Here is a 19819-nt window from a genome sequence, read left to right as displayed (position 1 = left end):
ACACACACATACATATATATATATATATATATATATATATATATTAATAAAACTATATTAATATAAATATAATATTTATTATTGTATTTTTTTATTTTTTTATAAATGCAATTCAAAAAAACTTATGTATAAATAATTACTACTTGATATATCTAACATACATATATATATATATATATGTTTATAAACTTAAATCATCCATTTTCTAAAATTTACGATAAAGTTCAATAAAACTTTGTAATTAATCTATAATTATAGAATTTGAATAAAAATTAATAAATTATTCTTTCATAATCAAATATTAGAATTTAATATAATCATTTCATTTTCTATGAATTGATATTCTAGTAGTATTGTCTTTATTTCTATTGAGTTCTTCAAAATTTGTAAAAATGATAATTTTTTGGAAGGCTTTTTAGTAATTAAAGTACTCTCTAATTATTGATGGAAGTTTTGCACCACATTTAATGCTTTGTAATTTACACGTTTTTCTTTTTATATAGTGTAGAATATATCTTTTATTAAAATTGTCTTTTTTTGTCTCAAAATATTTCACTTAATCCTCTATTTTTAATGATTTCATAAACCACCTCACAAAACTACTATAATTATAATGGTATTTTTTAAATGATTCCTTATTTTTCTTTTGTATTTATATAATTTATTTCTAATTTTTAAAATAGCATACCATCAACTTTTTTTTATTTGTATTAATTTAAAATAAAATTTTTAATATTTATTGCAAAATATGTGTATTGTATTCAAAAATAAATTTTACTTCTTTTCATCTTTTTTTAAATTAAGCGACAAATTCTTATATTATCTAATATGAAAAGGCTCATATTTTTTCATTTTGATAGGTCTTCAACTTCTAATTTTTAAAAAAATATATTAAATATCAAAAAAATTCCATATATTTGAATATTTTTTCTTATATATATATATATATATATATATATATATAATTATTTATTTATTTATAATACATACATGACATATTTATTGAAGAAATACATTAAATAAGACACAAATAAGTAAAAATCAAAATTATTGCATAGAAAAAAAGTGTAGAATGAAATGCTTCTTTCTTCCAACATTCTTTACTTATAAGAAGAGTTTACATCTATTGTAATTGAACTTCATCTATAATCATCTTCATCCATTTAACTAAACCTTAGATTCTTCTTAATCTAGTAGCCACATTAGAAACTTCATTTTTTTACTATTCTTTGACCATTAGAAAATTACCTAAAATAATACTATCTTATTATTACTTTAACATTTTTATTTTACTATTAGTCAAAGATTTTTAAACCTAATGCATTTTTCAACTTCTCATGCCTATTCTTTATAAGTTTTTGTTAGCAAATCAGCATGCATGTCTTCTGTTGCACAATACTTCATGCCAATCACTCCCATTTCAATCTTCTCTCTTATGAAGTGATGTTGAATATGAATGTGTTTAGTTCTTGAGTACTGCTTTGGATTCTTTGCAAAAAAAAGACATCCTTGGTTATCAAAATTCATTGGATTTGCTTCCAATTGCACAAATCTAATGTCTTCTAAAAATTATCTGAGCTAAATTGCTTCCATTGCACCTTAACTTGCTACCATCTATTTTTCTTTGATTGCATCTTAACTTGCTACTATGTATTTTGCCTCCATTTTGGACCTTATAAATGTTGATTATTTCTTGTAATTTTATGAGATTGCTACTATTTTAATAAAAATATATATATCTTGTTGTTGACCTTACAACATTTGTATCTCTAGCCCAATGCGCATTACAATAACTATGTAATGTAATATTATCTTCTCCAAGATTTAATTAGAAGATTGAAGTACCTTTCAAGTACATCATAATTTTCTTAATTTTTATCCAATGAATTTATTCAACTTTTAAAATGTGTTGATTGATAACACTCACCACATATTTCAGATCCATCCTTGTACCAACCATTACATACATAAGTGAGCCTACTGCTCTCTTGTATGGAACATCTTTCATTTCAGCTTTAACTTTAGGAAATTTCTCATCCGTGAACTTCATCAACTTCAAATTGGCCTCTAAAGGTGTTTCAATGGACTTGCATTCCTTTACATTAAATTGTTTCAGCATCTCTTCAATGTACTTTCTTTGGCTTATTTTAATGGTCTTTTAACATAATTTCTTATAAATTCTACTTCCAAATAATACTAGAGATCTTCAAAATCACTCTTCTCATATTTCTTCTATAACTTTGCCTTCAACCAATCTATCTTTTACATGGTGTTACTTAATATGATTAAATCATCAACATAGAGGATAAAAATCTATATAAACTTATTTGATTGCATCACATATAAGATATGATCAGTCTCATTCCTTACAAATCCCTCATTAACAAAGAATGTATCAATATTTTGGTATCATATTCTTGATGATTGTTTTATTTTATATAAAGATTTTTTTAACTTACAAACAATGTGTTTTTTTTTTTTTTTTTTTTTCAAAACATCCTTGAAGTTAATACATGTATATATCTTCTTTCAACTTTCTATTCAAATAAGCTGTCTTTACATCCATTTGATGCATTTCAAAAGATATCTCCTTTTATTTGAAGAAGATTCATCTTATTGCACTCTATGCTCTCTTCTAGGCTTCTTTTCTTTTATAGCTTATCTTTTTCACTCAAAGGTTGATATTCTTCATCATCATCTTCGACATCTTCATTGTTGGTCTTAGGAATTGTAGAGATCTTCTTTTTCAACTTCATTGTTTCTTTACTTTCATTTACACATCTACCATCTTTATTTTCATCATCTTGTTCTACTTTCTTTACTGAAATTGAAAATGTATCTACAAATATATCATTACTTCCACTTGAATATATCTCTAAGTGCTCGCAAATACTCTATGCTCTAAAAATTTTACATCACGATTTTTAATAATCTTCTTGGTATCCAAAAATATTAGCTTATATGCCTTGGTACCTTTATAATATTCAACAAATACACATTTTATACCTTTTGTATCAAATTTGGACTTTATATAATTTAATACCTTTACATACGTAATGCATTTAAAAGCCTTTATGTATAAAATAAAAGGTTTCTTTCCACTTTATGTTTCTTCTAGAGTCATTGATGTGAGTGCACTTTTAGGGCATTTATTCCTTGTATATATCGCATTGACTACGGCTTGTACCTAAAACTCATGTTCAAAGTATTGAGCATGCAACATACTCCTTACCATCTCTACAATAGTTTGATTTGTTCTTTTAATAATTCTATTTTGTTGTGGAATCTAAGGAGTTGAAGTTAATCTTACAATACCTTAAATTTTTAAGAAGTCATCAAAAGCCTTTGATATATACTCATTTCTATTGTTTGTATGTAATACTTTGATCTTGCATTCACGTTTCTTTTCCACAAGTGCTTTAAAATCCTTAAACCTTAAAAAGTAATCACTCTTAAATTTGAGAATGAAAATCTACATTTTTCTTAAAAAACCATCAATAAATATAACAAAATATCTTGTTCTTCTAATTCATGGTATTTTCATTCGTCTACAAACATTTGAATGCACAATTTTCAATAACTTGCTTGCATGTTGTTGTATTATGTGTGTTCTTACTTGAGAATGCATTAGGCACCTAGCTATAGAAGGTAAGTAGAAATTCAACAACAATTCTATTAAGTCTAATAGAATTTAAATGAACTTTAAATAAACCTTAATAATTCTAATCAAATTTTGACTAATTCAAAATAAATTTAAAAGAAGTTATAAAAAAAAATAAACAAAAAAAATAAAAATAATAAAAAACAAAGAAACAAACAAAGAAGTCCTAAACTAATGTCAAAAAATAATAATAAGAAATCTTTAAAGAAATAATAATAATCTTAAAAAAATATTAAAAAAAAACTTTAAAAAAAAACAAAGAATCCTAAAGAAATACTAAAAATAAAAATCCTTAATAAATCCTAACTAGATCTTAGGTCAAATCTTAACTAAAATTCTAATAAATCTTAATTAAATTCTAAGTCAAATCTTAATTAAATCTCTAATTAAAACTTAATCAAATCTTAAACTAAATCCTAATTAAAATCTTAATTGAATCTTAATCAAATCTTAAATCAAATCCTAATTAAAATCTTAATTGAATCTTAATCAAATCCTAGGTCAAATCTTAATTGAATCCTAATTAAGTTCTAAACCAAATTCTAAATCAAATTTTAAGTAAATTCTTAATAAATTCTATAACATAATAGAATCTCAACAACTAATTAGTTCAAACTATTGATATCAACTCAAAATTTACACACTTATTAATATCTTAGTTAAGAATAAAGATAAGAAAGAAAAAATCAATTATACTTATCAATTGAGAGAAATACAAGATAATCCAATCAGGTATTAGGTGGCCTCTTATTCCAACTTAAATGTTGAACTTCTAATGCCAATATTTCCTTCTTAAACCATTGAATTGCTCTCAAATTTCATCCAAACGTCAAAAATTGAGTTTTTAAAATTCCTCAATATTTCAATATTAATTTAAATCAAATGAAACTAATGCTTAAAAATCTTTCCTAAAGTTTGTTGTCAAATTTCATTTTTCAATCTCCAAAAGAATCCTAGAATCACAATATGGATGTGATTTTGTACCTCAAGGTTTGATTTTGATCTAGAATGACAATTGATCCTTCTTGAATATCAATTTTTGATAATTTGAAGTAAGTTTTACTTTAACATATTTTTAATTTTTTTCTAAATATGCTTATATTAATTTTTTATTTTATTTATTTTTATTTGGCTCATTCATGTCTCTACAAAGTAAATAAAACTTTCTTTTATAAAAGGCAATATTAAGACTAAATCTTGTACTATCTTTCTATCGTTTATCCATATTTTTCTATTAAATCTTTCTACTAGGCTCTTCCTTAATAACATCCATATTTTTACTTTTTACTATATAGTCATATTACTACATGACAATGTATTGTAATTTCACTTAAAAACAAGGCTTTTTGTTGTTTGCCTTAGATACAATCTTCATAAGCAAGAGTCGTGGCATTGTGGATAAATTGACCAAAATCCAAGAAACTTATGATGGATTGAAGTTCCTTCATACTCTTAGTATTCAAATGACTAAGGTATTCATACCAAATATCAAATTTATCTTGATTATGTAGAAACTCAACAAATATAGCTACTTCAACTCTATTCACTTTCTTATACTTGATGAAGAAGAGTTTATCTAAAGCCCTTAGGAACATAATTTCTACCCAATATCTTTATAAAATATCTATTCTTATCAAATTTTACCTTACAAAAATATGAAATTAATTTATTCATTGAAAGGAATTTTTTCTTGATCTTGGATATATGTAAGATGTCTTTTAATCTAATCTTCTTGGTTTTCCCTCTTACAACAATCTTCACTATAATAGAGCCTATTCTAATAGCTTGTATCATGTCATTGTCTCTTATAAAAATATTTATTACTAAAATTTCCTTATAAATATTAAATGAACACTAATATATAGTCATGTACTTAGTGGTACTTGAATCAAAAATCTACTTGGATATGATAGCCATAGAAGTGCCTTCACTTGCTATGAATGTAAAATCATGTCCTCCAAATCACTCATGTACATTGTTGGCACTTTTTCTATTTCTTTTTTTTACCTTGTAGCAATTTCGTGCAAAGTGACATGATTTTTTACAAATGAAGGAATTTCTTACATTGCCACATTGATTAAAATAGCTTCTTTTGTCTTGTCTTAAAAAGAGAGCCAAATCTTAACTTTGAGTTTTTTTTTTTTTTTTTGTCTCTCTCTCTCTCTCTCTTTGTTATTTTATGAATAAATCTTGTCCTTATGTAGTTCATTGTAAGTTCTTTCAACTTAATAGACTCTAATGCCACAATAACGTAGTTGTAGGACTCACGAGGGCTCATAAGCAAAGTCATGACAATATCACTGTCTTCTAAAAGCTTCTCAACAACTGCTAGTTGATTTGCAAGAGCCTTTATCTTATTGACATGAGCTATGAGGTCTTTACCTTCTTCCTTCTTGCAAGTAAATAATTTCTTCTTTATAAAGATAATGTTCAGTAAGTTCTTGCTCTCACATATGTTACAAAGGTTATTTCATGCTTTTGCTAGTTTTTTGCAAGAAATAATGTAAGAAAAGTTAGTTTTATTCAAATCAGTGGCAATTATGCCAAAAGCCTTCTTTTCATATCTTTTGAATTCCTTCCTCTCTTTATTATCTTCATATATGCTTGGAGGCTCTTCACTTTCATCTACAATGTGCTAAAGGTCTAAAGGCACCAACAAAAGCTCTATTTTGACCTTCCAATAGTAGAAATTGTCTCCTCTAAACTTCTCAATCATTCTCAAACCTTCACCCTCACTAGAAGCCATGTCTAAGAAGAATTCTATCAAAAAATATCAAAAAAAAAAGTCTCTATGTACTCAAAATTATCAAATCAATTCGATACTAACAAAATCTTAAAATGCTCTTTTAAGAATAATGGAGTACTTTTTCACTCAAAACACTCTCAAATCAAATTTTGAAGTTGCTAACAAGTATGTACACTCCAAAGAATCTTACTATTAAGATCTTTTACTCTTTCAAATTAATTATTTTATAATATACAGAAGATAAGTGAAATAACTTCAACTGTTAGGGACCATATAAGAGATAAGGATTCAAGACCAAAGAATAGAGTTAACTTGACATTAAAACAACAACTAGGTATAAGGCAAGAAGGTCCTGGCTGAACCACAAGAAGTGAGTTGTCGAGACTGAGAATCTTCTCAACCTCGACTCCTCTATATATTAGGTCCTAGGAAGCTTCTTCAAAAGTTTCTACAAGACTTAAGAACAAAGCAAGCCCAAGATCCTTCTTTGGCAACTTCTTAAATCATCTAAAGCCTCCTAGAACCTTTTAGGACGTCCTATGACCTTCTAGAACTTTCTTAGAATCTACTGGAACTTTTTAGAACCTCCTAGAACCTTCAAGAGCCATATTAGAACCTTCTGAAACCTTCTTCAATTGTATGTCCATGATATCTATAACAATAAAAGACATTGTCAAGGTCTTTCTATAAGGTCTTAAATTCACAATGCTAAGAATTAAGAAACCACCAAATAATATTAGAGATCTATAAAGTCATAATTAGCACCTCATCATGCCAAAACATAAATTTAGATCTTACAAACCCTAACATCAGCAAATACCATAGGATCTATTCCACATATACAACCACTAGAAAATAACATCAACTTACTTGAATGGCACAAAAAAATATGTATGGATCCATAACCTATTGAAGTAATACAACAAACAAGATATAAATAAGTAGAAATCAAAATTATTGCACATAAGAGAAGTGTGGAATGAGATACATCTTTCTTCTAACATCCTTTACTTATAGAAAGAGTTTATATCTATTGTAGTTGAACTTCATCTATAATAGTCTTCATCCATCTAACTAAATCTTAGATTTCTCTTAATCTAACTACCATATCAAATCTTAGCCACCACATTAATAACTTCATTCTTTTACTATCTTTTGACTATTAGCAATTTATTTAAAATAATATTATCTTATTATTATTTAAATAATATTTTTTATGAACATCCATATAACTTCAAATTTACCTACACACGTACTATATATTTTATTTTGACTTTCTACTCTACTTTCATAATATAAAGCTAACAACAAAGTTAAAAAAAAAATACAAATATAAATACCTTTCAATCTCTAGCATTCAAAAAATATATATTCTTTTTATTTGATTCTTGAAAAATAGATCTTAGAAATTGTACAATATATTTAAGTTAATAAAACAACAAAAAATGACATGTTACCAAATTAATATTATATATAGAATTTTTTATGACTATAATTTTTATACTTCTCAAATTTAAATATTTCTAATATCAACTCTTATATTTCTAATTATTATCGATAAAGATTACTAGAAATCATTAATCATATTAAGAAAGAGGCATCCAAAATAAATATTTAATATTTATTTAAATTAGAGTCTCATTAATATGTTAAGTTTTTTTATCTTTACTTCTGAATGATTTGAATTCCATTAAAATCGACTTCACACCACTTGTTTCGGTTGCCACATATTCATTCACTGTGATTTGCTTTTTAGAAGAAAAATTTAAGGATTCAGAAATTCAGAAACACTTATCAAAGTTGTCAATGTCTGGTTGGTGAGTCAGGATGTTGATCAGCGAGATGCATCTCTGGAGCTTATTTCCTAAAAAGGTATGCAACAGTAACATGATAGACTTGTGTGCATCTGGTTCAGGTGGGTGTTGGATGTGTAAGAGAGGTATTGCAAGCAACGAGGGAGCTCGATGGCTCTTGAACGACACTGGTTCTCTCCTGAAGGCCAATGGAATCAACGCAAATGTTTATGCAGTTGTGGACTATATAAGTAACTCGAGCTTCCTCGACAGCTAGGAACATGCGCATGACTGGTTTCTGTGATTGTTCTGGTTCAGCGAAGATGAAAAGTTACGAGCAAATTGTTTCTCAACTGTCCTCGTCTACAACAAAGGGTCTGTTCTTTTGCCCTTTTGTCCTTCACAGCTTGAGTTATGTAGATCAGGCACTGCGTTGGTTCTGTTGATTCTCAAGTATCAATGTAGGAAGTGTATGTGAGAGCTCTGGATAGGGGCATCTGTGGGACTCTTTTGAAGGATTTACTATCGCAGTCAAGTCATCTGTTCATGCTAAGTTATGCTTGTTTGACTTCCTGCCATCCACAGGTTTGAAATTTTTCTGAATAGAGTCATGCTTTGGAACAGTATAACCACCAAAAAGATACAACTGAATTTTCTTTGTAGGACCAGTCTGAAATTCGGATGGTTCTGGAAACTTACCCTGACATCCTCCTCCTTCGTGGAATATATACGTGTGCACTTGGTACGCATTATATGGGAGGCAAAATATAATAACTTGAAGCTTTCAGGTCTGATGGCCTCCAATGTGAAGCCGAGGAGACATGCAAGAAAATGTTATTTTCTTTGCTTTTGCAACCGTCAGCCTGCACCCAAGCACAGCAATCTTTATCCTCTTGGTCTAGTTCATTTTCTACTGTGATCAGCGACTGAATCTGTTACACTTGTTATGCAGTAAGCACGCCAGGATCGTTCTTAAAATCCTCGTCCAGTAGAGATAACTTTGTTGATTTGCAGAGAGGAAATCAACACAGTTTCTTGCTTAGTTTTAGTATCGAGAACAGAGATACATGCGTAAAACAATGATATTTGCATCTACGTGAAAGAGTTGCTGGTTATCTGTAGAATTGATGTAGAGGATTGACATATTCATGTTGAGACTGGAGATTGTGTTGTCGATTTCTTACTTTTGTGCACAGAGGATTAATATCAAATGGTGTTGATAATCCTGGTCTCATTTGTTTCGATTCATTGCATGTTGTGTTTTACACTTGAGGTCATACCAATGCTTACAATATGATTGTATATGTGGCATCTTTGCTTGGGGTGTATCAAGTCTTAACATGACAGTGATAAATGAGTTTTGTCAGAGTTGGTGAGGAAGTCCGAAAAGCTTTCAACTAGCCTAATATTTTTTAACCATCTTGAATTAATCTGTGATCAGTGGTATTTGCAGTACACAAGATATGGTGGGTTTCTTTTTTATAGGTTCTCGGGTGCAGTTCACAAATTTTATGTAATACATTTATTGGGAAGTTGTATATCCTTTGAAAGAAACTTGTCATGTAAGCTTTTGGGTGTACTATTTCAGGAACTTGGGTAAAAATTTTAAAATGAAATAGCAAAGAGTTAGAGCTCTTAGTCTTATGGACTCCAATTAATGGTACTGTCAAACATAATATTTATTTATAGAACAAATTTTCAAAAAGTTCTTATCACTTGAAATCTTATTACAATGGCTTGATGTGTTTTACTTATTTTAAAATTTAATTTTACAAACATCTCTACTATTTAAATACAACTGTACAAAAATTACTTGTAAGTATGTTGGATTTAAATAATTTCTATAATGGCTCCTCACAACCTAGATGTTAGTTGTACAAGCCTTACAATCTTTAAGAACTAGCTACTTCAATTCCTTGTTGATTAGTAAATACAAAAATAAGATTAAGTTATCTACAATCTTGTTAATGTTTTACTCATGCTTAAGGCTTGCTTCAAAACTTTTTATTCTTTTGTAATTGGAAGTCATCATTCAAAAAATAAATTCTTTTATTTATCTTTAATATTAATAATTATATATTTTTAATTTTTTTACCAATTTTTAATTCTATATTTTTTAATTATTTTTTACCGATTCATGGTTTTAATATATCCAGTGGCTTTAAAATATTGTAATAAAATAATATTCTTTTGAATTTTGTAATAGAAATATATTATTTATTATAGATTGTAGTTTTTAAGTATAAGATTTTGATCTATTAGATTTTTTAAATACAACTTCTGATGCAATTGTGTGGGCAATTCCACATATAATTTTCAAAAATAATAAAGTCATTAGTTAACAAAAAAAATGTTAGAAACTAGTATTTCTACAATAAACATAGCTAAGGGAAAAAGTACTACTAATAATTGTTAAATCAACAACATATTGCCATTATATGGCCTTAAAAAAATATAAAATTGTACCTCAATTTTTTAGCAACTTAATTAAGATATCTTTAAATTAGTTAAAACATAAATTGGTAAATACGAATTTGTAGGAGCTAAAGTCACATGTATGTTAAATTCATATGTATGTTGCATGTTTGACTAGCTGCTTAGCAATTGTCAAAAAAATTCTAAAGCTATCCAAGTAAGAATTGAGATATATATATATATATATATATATACATATTTATTTATTTATTTATCTTAACTTTTGACCCATACATCAAAGAGAACAGGAACCTCATGGTTTCACCCCAAAACTCACAGTTTTGAAGCCCACAGTTTAACTTCAGCTTCTCAACCCACCCAGTGCTTTCAGCTATTTGGTGGTGGGATTGGAGATGTGAAGGTGGGAGAGGCCGAAGTGGGTCGAGAATGAGGGAGGGACTATGGAACGTCCATCCTCAATCTTTCTTTCTTTTTGTGTCCTTCTTCTGCTGGAGCCATAGCGCCCAGAATGATGCACCGGCGAGGTGAACAAATTGAGAGAGAGAGAGAGAGAGAGAGAGAGAGAGAGATAAATAAGCAAAAAGGCCATGGGAAATTGAGGCTATACCAACCACCTGCCACGCTGTGATGGGGCTCTGGATTCCTGTCTCATTCGCAACACAACAGTAGTATCTAAGTATGCCCAAATCATCCCCTTCGCAACCATTCCTGACAACTTCACCAATTCCGCCATAAATATCACCCTAAACCCTACAGCTTTACCAGCACACTGCTCTTCTGTAAGGATTTGAGTTCGGAAGATGGTGCGAAGTTGTCCCGGCGGTGGTGATGGTGAAGGGAAGGAAGGGAGTATGAGGAAGGGAGAGGGCCAGTGTGGGGAAAAAGGCTCTGGGAACACACTTTATGGTTTTGAACTTTGCTTGCCTGACATGAGAAAACCCAATCATTCGCAATGCAAATCATGCGGGACACATGTCTTCGCTCCACTCCATGAATGTCCTCAAATTCGTGGAAAAAGCAGACCTTTGTAGTGTTTTTTTTGCCTCATCGTGATTGAGGGCGTGCCTTGAGAGAAGCTCCCGCTCCGACCAAGCCAAGCAGCGTTTCTCGAGGGGCCTTCCAGCACTGTTTTATTGTTGTATCCAAGGTGGCAGTCGAAAGGATTGGTAATCAGCGCGCAAACATGAGCTTGCGATTGCGCAGTGCACGTTAGCTCTGGATTCGTTGGTAAAGTGATGGAATCAGCAGTGTGATGCGGGATTCATATCGCGGAGGGAAAGATAGACAGATGGGTTCACTTTCCGTGGAAGTGGAGATGATAATCAAGCAATTGTTGCCGGGTGGGGCCTCGTAGCTTGCCATCTCTGGGTCTAACATGGACAAATCAAGCGCAACTAGAGGGTTGGCGACCTGTTTTGCAGACCCAACCAGCTCAAACGTTGTTCTATTTTCGAACGTGGGTTTAATCTTTCCGAACATTATTTCAACGCTTCTCGCAATCATCCGTTGTGTAACATGGATAATATTCATTTTTGGGGAAGTAATTGGAGGTAGAGTGGTTAGAGTGCGAGGGCTGGATTGAATCTCGAATCTGAGTGGGTTAGATTTTTTTTCCGCAGAGGACAGCCCAAAGAATTCCTCCCCTGAAAATGTCCTGGTGGGTATGAGCTCAAGGAGAGACCAAGTTGTTGACTTACACTTGTCATCGGTAGGGACATGTATCGAAATTCTAAATCGGAATCAGGCTGGACTTCTTCCCCAAGATGAGGAATGCAACTTGCCCTGCTTTTCCGTGGTGTTTCAGAATACGTCAGATTGAAAGGTAGCACCAAGTGGAGGTATCAGTTCGATGAGATTGCTTATCAGTGAACTGATGAAAACGTTTCACTCGAAAGGTTCAGCTTATTGATGCTTCGAATTTATTTCTCATGATTCCTAGACACTAGATCACATGAATTTGTACAATCTTTCCCTCCCAAACATGTGAAACTGAAGTCTTGAAAGCGAAGAGCTTCTCAAGTACCACATGTGCGAACATGACACAGGAAGTTACCAAATTAAAGATATAAAGTGAGGTAGAGGATGTGCCACGCGTACACATGCATTTCGCCAAACTGCAACGGTTGTTTATAGAATGGAACTGTCTGAAAATTTGAGATGGGTTTATGAAATGGATGGTAACTCAGATAACGAACACGCAAACTATATGATCAAAATACAAAATCAATAAAGAAACTGCATGTAACATGATACTTCAACTTCTATACTTTCATTATGCAGTAATCACAGCAAACTAACACATACATTTACACAGACACACGCACGCACGCACGCACACTTCTTTACATATATATATATATATATATATGTGTGCGTGTGTGTGTGTGTCACCAAAAGAAAAATCAAAATGAAAAATGTGTAAATCAGCGAGTTATGAATGACAGTATACACGTGTGTAGTCTGCCATAACCAACAAGTTCACCATGCCATGTACGATATCGTACACAAAGAATGCATAAATCTTCATTTTCCTCACACCAACTAATCCCTTTACTCTTCTCTATACTGATCATGTTGGTCGAGCTTTATATCAATTGCATTTATCCTCCTGCGAGGGGCATAGTTTTTACACACCGTCTCTAACAGCACCGATACTCTAAAATCTGTGCACTGGACTCTACACGCTAAATGCAACAATCTCTCTCGCTTTTTCTCTCTCGCTCTCTTCAAAACAATCCCAATCTACGATGGCCATAATCTCCACACGCCCCAACCGGGAATAGCAACCAACTCTCTTCATCTTCTCGTCAAATACCCCTGCAACTTCGATTCGAATAGAATAGCCGTGGACATGTGTGATAAATGCGCACGTAAATATGCATGCGTGTACGTGTATTTGTGTGTTCGGTTATTGATGGTTTTCGTTGCGAACGTTACCTGCTGGTAAACATGGAGACGATGACGTTGAACTTTCAACCGGCGCAAGCACAGCCAAAGGGAGATAACCCCAAGCTTTAATCACATAGTGTCGTCTTCATCATCTGTACGAAAGGGCTTCAGTTCTACTCCCATGCTGAAGCATTTCTGTCCAAAATCGTTAATTTCTCTCATTACGAAGAAGAATCTTCCTTAATAGTTTTCCTTTGCATGTATGTGACAATCTCCAAGCCATATTCCGCTGCTTTGTGTGGGCAAGACCAGCCCACACCACTCCACGCCATCATCGGCTTAAATTCATCCAGCCATTCTTTCCAATAGCAAGTACCACCCACGCATGTACTATCTTCGAGTTCTTTTACTCAATTTGGGTGTTCGCTGTGGGATGAAAGCTGAACGGAGACTGCGGTTGCGACACATGCCGATGGTACTGCTGGAAGGGACTATTACCACGCGGACCCGTTGGTGGAACAAGCCCCGTGTAATTACCAGTGGGCAAGCGCAAAGGAGAAGTAGCAGGTACTCCTACTACTGCATGATGTCTCAACTGCTCAGGCGTGGTGGGAAATAGTTGCGAGGTCTGCAGGGTTTGGCCACTTTGCACATTAGCAGTTGAGGAGAGATTTAAAGGGACAGACTGAGCAGATTGCTGGGGTGAAAGTGTAATCTGATGTTGTAATGGACGCTGAAAGTGTTGCTTCGTTGGCTTAGATCCAGTTGACGACGGAGACGAAACATTTTCATCGCCGGTTGTCGTGGAAGATGTGCTCATGGATCCAGATCGTGTATTCAGAGCTGTAGATGCAGCAGTCATTCGTAGCAGCATCATTACACCCATCTTATTCAATGTCCAAGCGGTGTTGATAACATTTCCCATGGCTCCAAGTCCATCTTGCAAAACCAGGCCAGCTTGTCGGCCAAAACGCTCCTGGACAATGTCCGTGCCCACCTTCTGAGTTGCGTCCATGAGCGATTTCCCAGCGGTTTCCACAGCTTCCACCACCTTCCCAAAAGCATCTACACTAGCTACAGCAACATTCCGAGCTGTATCCTCAGATACGCCATATTGTGGCCCACTGGAGGGAGTAGCATTCAAGCCAAGGGTCTTTGAGACGTGGCCTGTTGCACTTATAGCGCCCTTGAGAAGAGATCTTGACATGAGTTTTGCAACGGCCGACATGCGACGCGCTTGCTGCATCCTTTTCATCACACGAGGGCTAACTCCTCCACCGCCACCTCCAGAGTAAGTATCTGAATTCCTTTTCAGAAGAGACCCTCCATGCTTAATACCCAACGCTGCCCAGTCTCCTCCGATTACTAAATTACTTGCCACTACAGTAGATGTGCTATCAATCTGTCGTGCCACACGTGAGCTTAAAGTTTCCACTTCAGGCGCCACCGCTGTCCAGTATCCTGCGTTATCTTTATCTCCAGCTAATGAAAATTCGTATTGAACTGTCACACCGAAATTCTTATCATTAGTCTCATATCCACACAAGCGAATATTATTATCACTGCACGATTTGAAACTCCCTGTAAACTACACTAGATTTTCACTCCTCGTCACCATTTTTAACAGTAGTGAAAACATAAAGTTTCGGATGAATCAATAATAATAACACGACATAAAATCATCATCTAAGCGAAAATGTGAGTATTAAGGGTTTCAAAAGTAACAGTACCTGCGTTAGCAATCTCATGATGTGCTTCAAATGTACTATATAAGGCTAGGATGGTCTCCAACCGCAATAGCGAGCCCGGCGAAGTACTAGCAGGAAAAATTATACCGTACACCAAACCAGGCAGAGCGAAGGTGTAACGATGATGAAAGACTTTCAAGGCTGGCGCGTCTTTTCCTACTGGCCATTGTACCTCGGCCACATTTGCTACTACAACAGCCAGCGGCGAGTGGGTTTGCTTTAATAGCTTCAAAGAGAAATCACCACTCTGCATAAGCACGCTTTCTTCACCATCTATGAGGTACAACTGAGCGCCTTTAATGTTAATTAACTCTCTTTGACTACCCATCTCGAACTCTCCACTTTCAAAACTTTCAACACTGGAAGAACTTGAAGATTCTCCGCCCATGCCCAGATTTACAAGTTCTTTATCCTACAAAGTCCTTCACGGATGTGCTTCCCACGTCCTCACCTGCAAAAACAAGCTTTCAACACATGCATGAGCAGAATGTCTCGCACACCCGCACAGACGACACTCTCGTCACTTTTAACCTTTCAGAACGCCTTTCCCGCTACATAGTTGACCAGCCTACTCATATAGTTGTAGGCGCTCGAACCACATCTACAGTTTATATTCCAGAGAACACAACGAAGAACAGCTTCGTAAATACTAATTATGAGAGATAACATAATTGCGCAACATCAAATAATGGATGAAACGAGCACGAATGATGTGAAACCAACCAACTGTACAAGTGACTGCACGAGAAAGACGGAGCACTGTGCTTCTTTCATATAGGCCAAATCCGCATGCACAAGTGCACCGACCGCAATTTGGCCATTATAAAAAGGTCCAAAACACACGAGTATTTTTTTAGCGCTAAAGCAGCGGACCCGCATTTAAATTTATTGAAACATGTCGTTAGATTACAACATCACAAATCGAAAAGCAATCAGTTCAGACAAGAACATCGCATGGATGCGCAAGTAAAGAAGAGAAAGAAAATGCAGCACATAAGTTGTTCGAGGGTGATCTGTAGCAGCCAAATCCGTGGGGTTAAAGAATCAGAATCAGACCATGCTGAACCCACAGCCTCCAATGATCTGAAGTAGATACAAAGCACGTGACCGTCGACGACTTCATGGTGATCATGGTGCAGACTTGGCCAAGAGTCCCCACTGCACCAATTCATAACCCGACATACCTTCCCCGGATTCAGAACATCAAACGATGATCCACTGTTCACATCCAATGCGTAACTCCATTGAACCTCTATTCAATTCTTATTCACAACCTGAGAACAGTTCAGCGGCTACCGGATAAAGTTCGAGAGGTATTCGTCCCCCGCGTCATATTCTCACAGCTTCTCCTCAAATCCTCCCTACTACAAACAAACTCCACGATCCGCACTATTCTACTGCAACATCGCGGCACCACAGTCATACACCATTCTTACAAACCAGTCCAGGCGACCCATCGCATCCACACACACACACACACACACGCCCTCTAGCATTACCAAATGCAGCAACAACCATGCATGCACAATAGGATCCCTCTGCAAGCCACTCTACTCAACTTCAAACACACACCCATCCCAACCCCAAACGTCAAACTCAAAATCTACAGCACCCAGACCAATTCCTGCAGTCACACACACTCACCGACCTCCGCGGACAATTCATCAGTCCCAGTATGGGAGAAGAAGAAACAAAAGATATAAAATCGAATCCCATACCTAAAGCAAAACCCAACCCTGATCTGCAATTGCGAGCACCAAACCAAGAAAACTCAGATCTCTTAGATGGATGTTTTTGCTGCAGGAGTTGTTATAACAAGCTGCTGCTGCTGCTGCTGCGAGTTCAAGCAATCGGGTGCAGAATTGGCAAGCGTGGGCAGAATTGGTTATGATACAACTGAGAAAGTGACAAATGAGGGGAGAGTGAGTAGGAGGGATATAGCTAATGGAATCCGTGCAGGTAAAGATTAGTGCAGACAACTAGCTCCTACAGTACTATTGATCAATAGAGCAAAGAGATGTAACAACAACGACGATGACGACGACGAAATGCGGAATGGTGGCGAAATTGCCTTTCTAAAGGGGAGGAGGGATGGGAAGGCGGAGTTAGATATTCCCTATAGGGCCTCGTTGCCGCTTTACCGATGCCTCTCCTCGCTAAGCCTTCCACGTTGCATGGCCAGCGCATTCACCCCCCGTAAACTGCCTCATGTCGCTCCCATTCCATGACACACACCATCACGGGAACCCATGCCCGTATGGAGCACAATCGCAAAAGTTCTCCTACAACCGTGCGATCGGTTCATCCAATTGTGGATGAATAATCGCCGCCTGCCTTGTTTCCCGATTTCTGATTCGAGAATCATGAAAAGAACGGGGACGGGGGGGGTCCATTCTTAGACAGGATTCTGTTGCCTTCTATCATTCGTTCGTTCATTCATTCGTTCGTTCATTCATTCGTTACTGATTCCCCAGGCGCCTTCACATTAAGACCACATTGGTTAGTAGGCAACAGTTGTCAAAGGGAGGTGAGATTCATCCCTTTGACATGGGCACCTGTTACTGGCTGCTCAAAACTCCCTGTGACTTTCCATTTTTTCCTCGTAATCCTAATCACCGAATCGTGATGGATCCCCCCAGGCTGGGTTAGTCTTTCACCACAGAAATATTCAAATGATCAGGGCGAAACTCTGTCTTGAGGAATATATATATATATATATATATATATCTCTGTGACAACACAACCAGAATAATATCAGAGCATTCATAGTTTGCCTTGTTCTTAAACCATCCCTTTGCTTTCTTCCTTTTCTTCTATTTAAAAATAGAGGATATTGTGTATTACACTTGCTTAGAGAGTAAAGACAAATGAGATTAAATATAATAATCATTGTATTAGAATAACAATAGCATCAACACACACTCACATAAGATAAAACAATGTGTGAGTGTGTGTTGATGCTATTGTTATTCTAATACACAGACATACAAATTTTGGCATTTTGAATGGTGGCGGTCTTTGTCACCGCCATTGAACACTGCTTCTTCAGAATAAATGATTCTAAACTTTTATCTGTAACATTAGAAAACCGAAAATGCAAAGCAAAAAAATGAATAAATGAATCAATAAAAACGTCGTTGGTGAACACAATTGATGTTTAGATGAATGATTGAGAGCGATGACAACTTTTAAGTGTTTATAAGTGAATTCTGAGGCAAATCTAAAAATTCATGTACCCAATGCTTGAATGAAGTTCTAATGTTTAATGTAGGAATAGAAAGTGATAAAAAAAAATGCTGTTAAAAAACGAGGTCTACACAAGGGTTAATTAATTCCCATGTTAAGAGATTTTTTTTATTTATTTTTTATTTTCAATGCAAAAAACGCATACGTAATGCACAGATGCTATGATCAAAAACAGTGACTAAAACATTTTCACGATTCTCTGGAGGAATGCAAGCAGTCGATAATTACTATAAAAAAAAATGAAAATAACTATAGTTTCCGGCAAGTACTTTCATATTATTCTTCTAGTCACACTCAGCAAGAAATTAGATGAGATTATCACTAGAGAACTTGCAATCACACGTTAAACAACATTTGTCACAAGCAACCCATTCAATGCAAGTTTGGCATGTTATGAAAATCACACGTGTATATCTATACATATATATTGACACACAAATATATAGAGAAATATAAATGTAGAAGATCCTTGTATTGAGAGGAAGCAGGAAAAGTTCGTAATGAAATATCTGTCAACGAGGCTAATCAAGTGGGCAGTGCTAAATCAACAGCGTTTTATTTTTCCTACGTGTCAAGCGCCCTCTTCAGATGCTGCTGTCAAGGCAAGTGCAATCACGCAAGTTGCGTAGTAAGGGGGCACACACGAAGAAGACAAGCTCTTTCACCAATGTAAACAGCGAGAGAGCCTCATCTTCACCACAAAGCCCTCACAACAAAACGGGTCTAATGCAAATCCCCCCCCCCCAAGTCGGTTCGGTCACATGTCCCATAACCCAACACCATGTTCATCCACTAGATGAATACTGCTCATGGATGAAAACTATACAGTGCCAGAGGACGGTATGGGACTCGAGTTGCCGGGCCCTCGGAGGTCCGTTCCCAAGAGCACGATCCCCACGTTCGCGATACGCGCTGCTAGAAGCTTTTTTGTTCTTCGATGACGTCACACACGCCGATTCTGTCGCGGGGACGATAGATTCTGCGCGGCAATGTTTGGCTACGCTGCCAGAATTGGACGGGCGTCGATTCCGAATTGGAAACCCCCCTTAACCAGGAATGCCAAATTTGTCATGAAGCTTGAATAGTAAAAAGTATTTTATTTTGCATTGGAAAAAGCAAAAGACATCATGCTTGACGAGCTGGTTCAGTCGGTCCTTAATTTGCTTTCGTGTTTTTTTTGGTGGGTCCGTGTTTAGTTCTCTTTATGGTGTAAAACACTGGATGGAATTTATCTGATATTACAACCATTTGAGGGGTTATGCATTGGTGTGTTTGTTGCCAAGAGCCAATAGATTCACTG

The 19819-nt window shown here is 34.8% G+C and overlaps 1 protein-coding gene across 8 annotated transcripts; it reads right to left on the bottom strand.

Moving 5' to 3' along the window:
- Positions 1–13044: 13044 nt before the first annotated feature.
- Positions 13045–17328, bottom strand: LOC112283873 (senescence/dehydration-associated protein At4g35985, chloroplastic). 8 transcript variants are annotated; one of them, XM_090251095.1, is made up of 5 exons: positions 16992–17328; positions 16570–16670; positions 15997–16431; positions 15256–15724; positions 13045–15028 (listed from the first exon to the last, which is right to left on the bottom strand). In XM_090251095.1, the coding sequence occupies exons 4-5, from the start codon at positions 15659–15661 to the stop codon at positions 13932–13934; spliced, it is 1503 nt and encodes a 500-aa protein (XP_090107221.1). In that variant the 5' UTR covers positions 15662–15724; positions 15997–16431; positions 16570–16670; positions 16992–17328; the 3' UTR covers positions 13045–13931. The 8 variants fall into 8 exon arrangements, with proteins under 8 accessions (XP_090107221.1, XP_024378936.1, XP_090107222.1 ...); XM_024523168.3 differs by having other exon boundaries at positions 16330–16431; positions 16992–17314; XM_090251096.1 differs by having other exon boundaries at positions 16330–16431; positions 16548–16670; positions 16992–17306.
- Positions 17329–19819: the final 2491 nt, after the last annotated feature.

The sequence above is a fragment of the Physcomitrium patens genome, chromosome 6 (assembly GCF_059467195.1).
Source record: "Physcomitrium patens ecotype Gransden chromosome 6, ASM5946719v1, whole genome shotgun sequence".
In the NCBI taxonomy this organism is placed as follows: domain Eukaryota; kingdom Viridiplantae; phylum Streptophyta; class Bryopsida; order Funariales; family Funariaceae; genus Physcomitrium; species Physcomitrium patens.
Note: the sequence above shows the minus strand (reverse complement) of the source record. Positions and strands in the feature narration are given on the sequence as shown.

What these genes read in the sequence shown, in the direction of transcription:
- LOC112283873 (XM_090251095.1), bottom strand. Translation starts at nt 15,661, where the DNA reads ATGGGCGGAGAATCTTCAAGTTCTTCCAGTGTTGAAAGTTTTGAAAGT. An exon ending in TCATGAGATTGCTAACGCAG is followed by an intron (nt 15,029 to 15,255) that starts GTACTGTTACTT and finishes TCGGTGTGACAG; the next exon opens with TTCAATACGAATTTTCATTA.